The sequence below is a fragment of the Hemitrygon akajei genome, chromosome 22, assembly GCF_048418815.1.
Source record: "Hemitrygon akajei chromosome 22, sHemAka1.3, whole genome shotgun sequence".
Taxonomy (NCBI): Eukaryota; Metazoa; Chordata; class Chondrichthyes; order Myliobatiformes; family Dasyatidae; genus Hemitrygon; species Hemitrygon akajei.
The window spans coordinates 47,039,488-47,052,309 of NC_133145.1; the positions used below are offsets into that span (position 1 = coordinate 47,039,488).

General features: G+C 41.0%; 1 protein-coding gene across 4 annotated transcripts in view; it reads left to right on the forward strand.

The window, feature by feature from the left end:
• card14 (caspase recruitment domain family, member 14) overlaps window positions 1–12,822 on the forward strand; it is a 77,843-nt gene that overhangs the window by 38,449 nt on the left and 26,572 nt on the right. For all 4 annotated transcript variants that reach the window (XM_073026160.1, XM_073026163.1, XM_073026161.1 and 1 more), the window contains exons 12-13: window positions 9,717–9,789; window positions 11,012–11,201. In XM_073026160.1, coding sequence (XP_072882261.1) covers window positions 9,717–9,789; window positions 11,012–11,201 — 263 coding nt within the window. The remainder of the gene's footprint in view (window positions 1–9,716; window positions 9,790–11,011; window positions 11,202–12,822) is intronic.

Sequence of the window (12,822 nt, forward strand, 5' to 3'; positions counted from 1 at the left end):
ACCTCCATTGAGATGCCTGTGAGATCTTAAGAATTTCTGAAACTCGTTTTGCAAAGAAACCTGGAAGTTCTGTTCTTGATGTACTTCACTAACAAAGCACGTTTGTACTATGGGTCCAAAAAACTGAGTCATGAAGCTGCAAGTGGAGCTCCTTCCTCCACAATGCGTCCATACAACTTGCTATCATAGCAGCAGTGAGCTCCATATGAGGGATGGTAACTGACCACAATAAAGCTACCCTAGATTTTCTCACGATAAAAGCACTGTGCACCTGAGAGCACTTGTGCAACACTGGGTAGGCTACTGCTCTATAGCTATCTTTGCTTGCATCTGCAAAGTGGTGCGACTGTGCAGCAGTAACCTCTTCAGAATCAATGAGCTTCAAACATCCAACAACCTTGAAGTCTTCCAACTAACAGAGTTCTTCTAGCTAGCTTGTCCACGCATGAGCAACTGATATAGATATAGTGGGATCCTAGCCAAGCTCTTTCTTACATAGATCTTGTAGGATAGTCTTGGCAGATAGCACCATCAGACTCAAGATTTCTAACAATCATAGATGGAACAAACTGTGGAGAGGATCCACCTTCTGGTAAGTAGTCCCTCCTGAATCGTAACCTTAAACTTGAAAGTATCACATTGAATGCACCATTGCACACCCAGAACTCTCTCCACTGAAGGTATATCTTGATCCAGATTCTTCAGGTCTTTCGCTCTTTCCTCCTCTGATATCACCACTACCACATTTTGTTGCTTATGCACTTTGTGAGTCAAAACCTGCCTTTAGCACAAATGGATATAAGACCATAATAAGGAGAAACCGCTTCTTCCTCGAAGGACACTGGTAAAAGGCAGTCATCAACACAGAAGCAATGCAAAACCTTATCCACCATCTCACACCTGAAATGTTCGTCATTGTCTTCTGCACAATTCCTAAGAGCAAAGTTGGCACATCTTGGTGATGAATTGCTCCAAAGTGATATACCACCATTCTAAAGTCCACCGTTTCTTGGCTGAGAAACCTCAGCAGATCAGCATCTTCTACTGGTACTCTAACCTGATGAAGCATTGGTTCAATATCTGGCATGATCATCACTGGTTCTTTTCTGAATCTGGTTACGTCTCCAATCTGTGAGCTAGTAAGATCTAATGCTGTAAGAGCTGAGCATTACGTGGTGTTCCCTGAAAAGTCACTCCACAGTCAAATATGGCATGAAGTTTCCCTTTTCTGGGGTGGTAAACACCATGATGTGGGCTACCAAACTTCCCCATCACAGTGTTCCAGATCCTCTACTGAAACTCTCTCAGCATAAGCTTTGGAGATGACATCTTTCATGTAAGCTGTGTAATCAATGTGAAATGACAAATCCTTCTGAAAGACCTCTTCCTTAGATTTAGAGCATGCCATTCTGCAGTCTTCCTGTTTCGGCATGTTAACATACCTCAAAGGAAAACTAATCTGCTAGTGGCCATCGACCAGCTTTGCAGAATTTGTAACCAGTACCATGAACTTGTGATCTTCTCTTGACAAACCCGGTTGTTCATCGTGACTGCATTTGGGAAAGTCTGCCCCACACCGCTGCTGCCAAAGTTCATCCGAGTTCGAAACTGAGGCCCTCTTAACTGTCAGCTGTCTGTGAACAGTCTCTCCCATCACCATTGCCTCTTTTCATAGTCCAACCCAACATTATTCTAATTCATAAGGTCCATTATTAACACTGCGAATCATTTGCAATGGCTTAAATGCTTTAGGGACATTTTCCCCTATCAGCAGCTCAATTTCCGAATCAATCTCTGGCAAATGGATATTTTTCAGGTGAGACCATCCCTGGAGATTCCTCTGTCATGGAATGTTCCCTCCATCGATGGGCATACTTTCCTGTGTATCGATGTTAGGTAGTTCACAATAATTTTCACCATCTAAGCTAGCCTCTTCCAATCCTGAAACAACGTAGCTACTCATGACTTTCACCTGGCCCATGATGCGTAAGAGAATGCATGTCCTTTTTCCTGTGAGGTTGAGCTTGTTCATTAGGTCCACTGTGCAGAACACTGCTGTACACCCAAAGCATAAGTTACCTTTCTTAGACTTCATTTGTACTGGAATTATGGGAAGTTTGTAGTAATGGTGGCCAGTCCCTGTAAGGACATAGGTTGCAGGGCACTGCACACTGCTGTGTCTGATTCTTTCATGGTTTATTTTGATTCTGCGCCCTTTTCGTCAGAGTGAATATGAAACATAGAAAACCTACAGCACAATACAGACCCTTCGGCCCACAAAGCTGTGCTGAACATGTTCCTACCTTAGAACTACCTAGGCTTTACCCATAGCCCTCTGTTTTTCTAAGCTGCATGTAAGTATGCTGGGATGCTTAAAACTGCACGTCTTGCACGGAAGAGGCTTCCTTCAATCTCTGCTCATGTGTTCTGTTCACAAAAGCGCCAAAGTAGGCACTGTTTTCCTTTGGGAAGGCAATCTACTCACTATGAGCCCTTTTAAACTGCTGAGTGTTCACCCTCAGAGAACAGACAAGCCCCTTTGGCTGACGAGACCATTTCTCTTCCATTCCTTCCCAGTTCGGTTTTAGCTTCTCACCGTGGCCACGATAGTCGCAAAGCTGCTTCCTTTGGCCCCAGAACGAAGTTGTGACTGAGTTTTGTTCACACCTTTGCTTATTGCCAGTGATGTAGCCTCCTGTATATTCCCAAACACTAGGCGTGCAATCTCTACTTGCCTTTCAATAAAATCAACAATGCCGGTGAAAGTAGTTTTACAGTTGTGCCTTTCTTGCACTTAACAAACCACCATTCTCCATTTACCCCAAAGTACATGGGGCAATTTCTGTACGAGAATCAACATACTGGCAGGCATGTCCAGCTCATTCGTGTACTGCATTTCTTCCACGGCACTGCAACAACCTCTAAGAAAAAGACTGTAGTCTTGAAGAGCTTTCACATCTTTAGATTTGATAGGTGCCCAACAAAGAGCTTTTTGCATGTATGCAGATGCAGTTTTCTGTTCATTACCAAAGTATTCCTTTGGCAAAGCCTTAGCCTTGACATATCCTTTCTTACGTTCGACATGATGGCTACTTCAGACAGGTTCTCTAGGGCGACCCCTAGTGTACTGTTCAAGGAACTAGAGGTAATCACTATGGCTTGACAGTCCTGCCTTCAATACTGTTTACAAAAGCCTTCATGAATGCACGAAACTGCAATGGGTCGCCATCAAGGGTTTAATTCACTTTTTTAGGCAAACATGAAACGAGTATTTGTTGTGCCAATAAGGTTGTTATTTCATTTTGTTTCCTAAAAATATCCACAACACTGTTTTGACCTGTATCCTCTGAAACAAGGATATTTCCATGCTGTAAGTGAATACCCCCTTGAGCCTTTGAGCTTTTGGTTATGACATGGGTTCAGAGTCCCTGTTAGTGCAGACTGAGAGTAAATACCCTGAATTACCTCTTGGGGGTCTTGTTCATGTTTCACAGACACAAGGAACAAATGAATCCACTCTGATATTAAGTGGTTTTGTTTTCTTTATGCCTTTTCAATATAGGAATTCATGCCATTGAACTGTGCTGCTGGATCACTTTGAGCACTTACCACACTTAAAGCTCATTAACTTTGACCATATATCTGCGGCAATATCTTCCTCCAACTTAAGTTGCTCCTTCCTTTTCCGTAACTGCTCCTCCCATCTCCATAGCTCCATAGCTAATCATTCCTCTTGCTCTTCCAGCACATGTTTGTCCTTCAATAATCGTCGCTGTGCCATTAATGCAGCTAAATCAGCCTCTGTTTCAATGCATGCAGAGCAGGTAGTTAGTACAGAAGATTTTCTTCCTGCAACAGAGCTTCAAGTACTGACACTTGACACACCTTCGAAAGGTTTCACATCATCTAGTGGGTCATTTGCTATATGCATAGTCAAAACCTGTCTTGGAATTTGAGAAACATCGTCTATTGGGAGGTGAGACACATTTTCACTTATTGCAGCAACATGATCTTCACTGGAACTTATTTGGGTCAACCATTGTTTCACATCCTCTTTGAATGCATTACCATAGCTATCAAGGCTCGAAAAACATTTATTTTGTTTTCCTGTTCATCCTTGTGGAAGCAAAGAGATCAGTATTTGATATTGCTTAGCAAGGGCTTCACAGAGATTAGTCAAACTCTCAAAATGATATTGCCCTTGAAAGGCATTTTCCTAATTTTTCAGAATATCCTTAATTGATGGTATTAAGCCTTTAATTTTGTTCACATTTGATTTATATTACTTTTGAAGACTTTCGATTTTACTCACCAAAGCTGTGGCAGTAAGCTTAATTTCTCTTTTGCCAGCACCGACTTCCGGATTGCTGACATCAGTTCCATGCTTTGATTAACTCATGTTACTTTCTCCTTGTTGTGCAACTGGTAATGAACCCTTTGTTTGCCCATAGCACATATGCAAAATGCACCAGCGATATTCCATTCACAAACATAGGCAAGCAAACTGTCAGGTATCCATGGTGCTGAACAGAAAACAAATTATCAACATTCAATTCAAATGTTGAAAACTGGGATAACATTTCAGTACCTCAATAAAACAAAGAGACACCACAGGCAAACACCACATGACTGAGCAACATTCACCAATGGACAGACAGTGCTGACCATTCAAAACTGTGTTCAAACCACAAATACACACCACGAATCAACAAAAGGTTGCAGATAATCCTACCTCAAGTTGTGGTTCCAATTTCAGCAAAAGGTCCCAAGCAATCCTTTGCTGGTGTTTGTTTGGTAGAACTATCTTTGTTGACCAAAAATGTAGAGGTTACTTGAAAGCAAACAAAAGCTGCAGAGAGACTGGGTGAGAGGCTCGACATTGTCTGACGCACTTCCAAATAACTGAGTTCCAAGTTGATAGAAGTACATTCGATCATTTTATTACAAAACCAGCAATGATGAGTGATCAAAATGAGTAATGTCAGAATTAGCACAAGAAGCAAAAGAAGTGGAGTTAGCAAAAGAAGCGAAATAACAAAATAAGTGATCAACAAAAAATATTCAAGCACTGCTCAGCCTATCTCTAATTAAGCTGAACTAAAGCAACAGCACCAAAGGTGAATACATAATTATTTGATTCTACCACACCCCAATCCACGTTGACGAATTACCGTAACCCAAAATAAAATGAGCAACACAAAATATAACACAGACAGACAGAAAACAGGTAACACACTATGAAGGATAACTCATTATGTCCACAAGGTAGAATTTAGCACCTTAGTTAAAAATCAGACCCGAGATCTACGTGTAATATTAGCACCTTGTCACAGAGTTGTTAAAGTCCTTTAGAGCAGGTTTTAAGGAAGGGATGCGACCAAATTGACTTGCTTACTTTTCATAATCTGGAAGGTTTTGTATTGCCTGGCTTGATCACTGACAACTTGACAATTATCACCAAAACCTTCCTGGCCAAACAGCAGCCTTGAATGTGTAATTTCAAGAGGTGCCTGTGCTCAGTGACTTACATTGCCAAACACCGGAATGTCTTTCTACAATATAGGCAGAATGTTGATTGGAAAATGAGAGCAACAACATTCATTTGTGGACACAGTCCGGTTCTTCTCCCATATTCTTATTTCATTTGTTCGCTAAGTATTTTTAACATCTTGTCATGCTTATTGTAGGCGCGATACCAGTGGGAATTGGACATAACTTTAAAAATATTTCTTCTTATCTTTTTCTTTCCTGGATGCCTGCATTGCGTAGCTTATTCCAGCTGAAATCGATCAACCAACATTCTCCTAAGTCCTGACTTACATTAACATAAAATGAGCTAATTTCCAGGAAAGCTCCATCCTCTGGCATAATTTCTACACTTCATCAGATCTTGAGTCTTTTTGGCTTTTAAAGATTCATGGAAGATATAGTTGTGGAATAAAGAAGGAAATATCAGTGGGTGAAAGTAGCAGTTTTGTGCATCTGCAACTGAGTTTATTGTAACTCAGAGGAAAGCATGATATACAATAATGGTTTCAAATTCTTATCGGCCAAGAATGAGAGAATTTTAGCAGTTGGAATTTCTCAGCAACAACTATTTTTTGGTGAAGGAACAATTGTACATAACCTCTCATTTGAGGCCTGTCTGTCTAGGTATCATATCGGATATGAACATTGGTGACCATGGTTTTCCATACAGATCTATCCCTCTTTCTTTGGTTGACTTCCATTTCCTCGATGTGTAGCCACCTGGCTTGGCTTTTGATGTACATAAGCCAAGGTCTTCCTCTCGGTTTGCTCCCCTCGATCTTTCCAGAGAGTATGAGATTTTCTGGTTCATCTTTCCGCATGATGTGTCCGAGGAATCTGAGTTTGAGTTTATTGAGTTTATTGCTGCCTTTGAGATTTCTATTCCTTCTGGTTGTCAAGACCAGTTCATGGAAGCTATGCCAAGTAAATGGAGTTCTAATAACTGGTCATCCACCTGAAGTGTTACTTCTCCATCACTGCTTCCTGACTAGCAGGGTATTTTGAACATGCTCTGTGTGTTTTTGAGATAATTTGAGCAACTTTTCCACTTGTGAGTCCAGGACAATCTGAGGCTCTGGATACTTGGAGGAAATGGTGAAGAAAGTTGAGAAGGTTGTAATTCAGAAATTTGATCCTGACTTAATCCGATTTTATAGCATTTTTCTAAGATTATTCATAAATGAACGCTGAAGATCTTTCATGTTTTTATTCAGTCATGTTCTTGATCCGTGGCCTCTTTTCTAATTATGGAAACAAGCTTAACTGTTGCTCGGTTTTGCACTCCTTTCAGAGCATCCTGTAATGCTACTAACTATTTGACAACCAGTGTGGTGACGGTCAAACCATTCGGGGTCATAGCCAGCTGGTTGTGCTCGGCAAACAGTTAGGAGCCAGCTCCCTGCCAAATGCCTGCACCCAGGACCACAATGGAAGCAATGTGATGCGTGAAGAGGTAACTGGTAAACTTGGATTACTCATCAAAAAATCTGGCACGTTAAATCCAGTGTGCACCACAACCAGTGTGATCACTAGCACAGCCTTGTCTCTCCTCTCCATCTCCAACTTCCATCTTCCTAAAATGGCCAGAACTAACACCCCCACCACCACATGGAAAAGGTGTTCAGCTTCCTCCCATTTCCTTTTGTCACATCTTCTCCTCTTCCAAGAAAGAAGAACAAGTTCCTGAGTTGTTTTGAGAAAGAGCCCTTAAAGTTTAAATAGACATAGTACAGTGCTATAAGAGATCCTCCTCATCATTATCATCAGTCCATTTGAAGGATCTTGGCATGAAGTATTGACTGTTCATTTTCCTCAATAGATGCTCCCTTACCTGTGAGCTGCCCCAGCATTTTGTGTGATTACCAATACACAGTACAATGTTGTTTATATTAATGATGCTAGTAGGAAGAAAAGTAGAGGAGGCATGACAGTTCACTCTTCGATGTCTGATTCTGTTTTACATTCGGTAGCTTTATGCATTTGCTTAGTTTTGTATTTGAGATGTTTCATTCTGTTGTGCTTTTTGTCTGCCTTGCACACACTCTCCATGTGACCTTGTCCGTGACACTTCCTGTAGTCTTTTTTTCTTTGAACCAACAGTCACTTGCGCCACAGGAGGATTTGCCACATTGATAACGTTTTTGGCTTTTTGCACCGTTCAGGGACATTTTGTGCATTTCACATTCTAACTTTCTGTTCTATGGTTCTGCTGCATCCTTTGCTGCAGTGTCTAACGATATTGCAATGGTCAATGCCTGTTCTAAGGATAGGTCTCTTTCAGACAGTAGCCTCTTTTGAGTGCTTTGACTATGCATGCCACATACAAGCATGCCCCTTAATGCATCAGAAAGTCACAGTACTGGAAAAGTTTGTAGGGTGTTGCAACGTCTTCAGAAATGCTTTCATCCTTTGACATGTTCCTTTCGTAAAGTCTAAGTCTCTCAGCTATTACCAGCGGTTTAGGGCTCAAGTGATTCTGTAAATTGTAACAATTTCATCAAACATCTTGCTTGCTGGCTTTTCAGTGGTTACTAAGTTGCATAAGAGACGGTATTTTCTTGAGCCCATTAAGCTAAGAAGCATAGGGTCTTTCTTTTGCGCCTCTACATTGTTTGCATCACAATACAGTTCCACCGTCTCAATATACCCTCCCAGCCTTCAATAGTGCTATCAACTTCGTCGGCTTTCCCAAGTAAAACTATCGCCACATTATTTTGACTTTAATGTTTCGATGCAGTGAACTCACACCTTTGTTGGCACCCATGATGGCCTTCTCTGTACTGTTTAACTCTTGCTGTTTCATCCGGTAATCACGCTGTAGTTGTTGGTGCAGTTCGTGACACTCAGGTTCGTACTTGTAGCCGATGTGTTGTGTCTGTGCACAAATACACATCAGTTGAATATGGCTTTAACTGGGGAGAGAGAGAGAGAGAGAGAGAGAGAGAGAGAGAGAGAGAGAGAGAGAGAGAGGAGGGGAGGGGGAGGGGGGAGGGAGAGGGAGGGGGGGAGAGAGAAAGAGAGAGAGAGAGAGAGAAAGAGAGAGAGAGAGAGAGAGAGAGAGAGAGAGAGGAGGGGAGGGGGAGGGGAGGGGGAGGGAGAGGGAGGGGGGAGAGAGAAAGAGAGAGAGAGAGTGAGAGAGAGAGAGAGAGAGAGAGAGAGAGAGAGAGAGAGAGAGAGAGAGAGAGAGAGAGAGAGAGAGAGAGAGAGAGAGAGAGAGAGAGAGAGAGAGATGCCTGCATAGACAACAGCACAATATGTAGTGCTAAAGTGGGGGTGGGGTCATTGCTCTAAAGTAAATCGATCCATATTATTACATCCTTGGCGTCCCTGGTAATCTGTAGCAAACTGCACTGCTGATCAGTACTCGGTGCAGCGTGCCAATGAGCTGCTCCACTCAGTACACCTCACTATCTTGCTAATTAATTCTGGCAAACTCCTGACCCACATTCAGCTTTACCATAGAACCCTGCTGAATACACCTTGTTTAGCAGTTTTTCAAGTAAAAGATTAAGTGAGGAACCCTGAGCACAAAGCCACATCCTTTCACGTTACAACGCATCTCTGCAGTGCCCAAGTGTTGATATATATTTCACAGTTCCAGATAACTTGTGTAATCATGGGTGTGACATTAAGCTGCAGTGCTTGATATTTTCTGCTTTACAGCCAAATAGTGATAGCATCACTTAGAGCTGGAGAATGCACCTTCAAAGTTAAAACTAGATGCAATTTGGTCATCTGATCAAAAGCCACAAAGAAAGCGTTCACAGTTTGAATGTACACACTGAATTTAGTTAGAATTTAACTAGAGCTAAGGAAACTATGAATGGTTAAGTTTGTGAGAATAAATACACTTATTAAGTTTGCAAACACGAGGAAATCTGCAGATGCTGGAAATTCAAGCAACACACACAAAATGCTGGTGGAACGCAGCAGGCCAGGCAGCATCTATACGTAGAAGCACTGTCGACATTTCAGGCCGAGACCCTTTGTCAGGACTAACTGAAAGGAAAGATAGTAAGAGATTTGAAAGAAGGAGGGGGAGGGGGAAATGCAAAATGATAGGAGAAGACCAGAGTTAAGTTTGCAATTTGTTTTTACATTAGAGAAACTGGACTGAAGCTGTAAGTACAATGTAGCATTTAAACATTCACATAAATCATATCTAAATTCTGTCAAATTCATTTCAGTACCAATCAAACTGTCTGACTCATCCACTCAAAGATTACCAACTGGAGCCAATCCATCATCTGGGCAAGACCGGTAACAATTCATTTTCATTCATTTAAATATATTTCTTCTTGTATTTTTCAAATTTCTTCTTGTGTATCACTGAGGGGAACAAGTGTTTATTTTATGCAGAACAATAACAGTGCTTAATAAGGAAAGATTTCATAATACCAGCTTCCCCACCCATCTGTTCTGCCCACTTCCATTTTCCTTCCCTAATTCCCATATACTGTACTCGGATAAAATATTTTAACATCCATTGTCAGAGAAACATTTTTTCATTCTTACAATGAAGAAATCACTAAAGGTTGTATCACTGAAGGTTTTGTACCATAGATATCTCTGGGGATTATCTTAAGTTACATATTCCATGTCTACCACAATGATATTGTTCTCTGTGTATGGCCATGTAAGTGGACAATATAGTAAAATCTACAATAACTAACATTGTGCTGATTTACTGTGGAATAGCATTGTTACTGGCATCACCTTGGATAAATGAATACTATTGTCATCTTTAGCTAAATAGATTCTCCATATCTGTCTAGCAAGATACATAAAGAAAAACAGAACTTTCTAGCAATAGACTTCTCTCTAATTTCCTATTTATTTAAAAAAATTGCTGTCTTGAATAGCTCAACTTCGGAAATTTATTGAACGCACCTTCAGTAAGTGATGTTTCCAGCCTTTCAAAAGATTTAACCTTGTACAATCACTTTCCTATCAGAAGCAAAGGAGATCAATTGAAGTATATCCATCAAAAGGGAAGGCAGAATCATTATTGTCCCTTGCATTATCCAGTTTTCAAAAATAATCCCAAGTATTGCCAAGTAATAGAGTAAGATAGTCTCAGCTGCCTCTCTGGGTCCAACAAATGGTGCATATGTTTGTCTTGCACATTTTTCTTAATGATCACAAGACCCTATTGGACTCATTCTTAACCATATGTGCTGTATTTTGCACCTTGGCCCCTCTTTTGTGCCTTGTTTTGTTTTGCTGTATGCGCGTCTAAGGTTGAACAACAGTAAACTTGAAGTTTATGTGGTATCACAACATTTCACATGAGATTTGTATTTTTTTTCTTAAAAGAGGCTTTACCCTCACTGTGAGAAACTGAAAATAACTGACAACAGCTCTGTTCGAAGGTCTTATTTATTCCTGCAAAATAAGTGGAAATTAAAGTAACAGGTGTGGAAATTTTCCATGAGCACCAAATTCAACCCTTGGGATTTTTGTGATTTCATTTACGCTGCAGGCCTTTTCTTCCTGGACCTTCACAAGCAAAGTCAATGAGAGGGACTTCTTTATTTGAATTCAATGGAGATGACATTCTGGATCAGATTGAAATAATTGGCGGGAATGCAACAGGAATATTCATTCACAAAATTAAACCTGAATCTCCAGCGCATAACAGTGGCCTTGAACTAGGATTTCAGATCATGATGGTAAGGTATTAGACATGGTGCAACTTTTTTTGGTCTGCCTACAAGTTTAGAGGACAGATTGTGAGAAGCGTGTTTGGTTTATCATTAGCTTACGTGGATGATTAAATGCATCTTTTAGACAGCTGTTTTAAGATCATTCAAAACCAGTGTGCCACAGGCATTATCTAAGAAAGGATGTCCTGTCATTGGAGGGTGCCTGGAGGAGGTTCACAAGAATGATTTTGGGAATGAAAGGGTTAACATGCAGTCAGTGTTAGAGGGCTCTGGGCCTATGTTCGCTGAAGTTGAGAAGAATGAGGGAATCTCATTGAAACCTCTCAAATATTGAAAAGCCTAGATAAAGTGGATGTGAAAAGGATGTTTCCTATCGTAGGGGAGGACAGAGCCTCAGAATAGAAGGACATCCCTTTAGAACAGAGATGAGGAGGAAAGTCTTTAGTCAGAGGGTTGTGAATCGGTGGAATTCATTGCCATGGACGGTTGTGGAGGCCAAGTCATTGGGTATATTTAAAATGGAGGTTGATAGCTTTTTAATTAGTAAAGGTATAGAAGTTTAACAGGAAAAAGTGGCAGAATGGGGTTGAGAGGAATAATGAAACATCCTTGATGGACTTGCAAAGCAAACTTAATGGGCCAAATGACCTAATTCTGCCCCTATAGCTTAGAGTTGTGTGGTCTTACAACATTCTCTAACATTGGAGCAGGAAAATGGCCTCTCAAGCCTGTGTTGCCATTCAGCGTGGTCATGGCTAATCTGTGTCTTAACTCCATACAAGTTTCCCATATGTCGGTGAGGATGTACAGCACGGATGGTTAGAAAGTAGACGACATAATTATTGAGTTTCCTTATTCCATCTTGGAGTCACATAGATAAAAATGCATTGAATTAGCTGGATTGGTGTGGTGAACTACATATACCTGTCTGGACACGCTCCCTGCTGACTGCTCCTGTGGCTCCTCCCACAGACCCCGGTATAAAGGCGATTGAGGCCTGAGCCCGGCCTCTCTGTCTCCAGGATGTAGTATGGTGGTCAACCACTGCTTGTTCTTTCTTCCAGTCAATAAAAGCCGATATCTCGCCTTCACATCTCAGAGAGAGTTATTGATGGTGCATCAATTGGTTATAATTTATATCAGTTAATCAGAGTGGTTTACAGCTGCAGGAACAGATCTGTGACATAAAATACTAATGTAACAGAATGCATGTTTAGCAGGATCCTCAATTACAACTATCTAGTCGAGTGACCTGTCAAAAGTCATTACTCAAGGTGACTTGTGGGTGAGGTAACAAAATTCAACTATTGCCCTCAGAGCTTGGAGCCTCCTTGCAGAGGAGGAGGTCAAAAAGAAATTCAACTATTGCTGCATTTCTCACGGTACAGAGGTGGAAATTGATTCCCTGCTGTTATCTCCTATTTTAATGTCTGAATGCTCATGCACTTTATCTTTAAATGCTGGAATAACCACATCTTAATGTAAGTTAACAAACTGAAATCCATAAGATACTGTGCACACTTCTGTAATTGTGTCACTATCTCAAACTTATAACAAAATGCTTACTTAGTAAATACCCAGTGTTGTCAGAAGCATACCCCTCAAATTCTGACAACCACAACCTTGG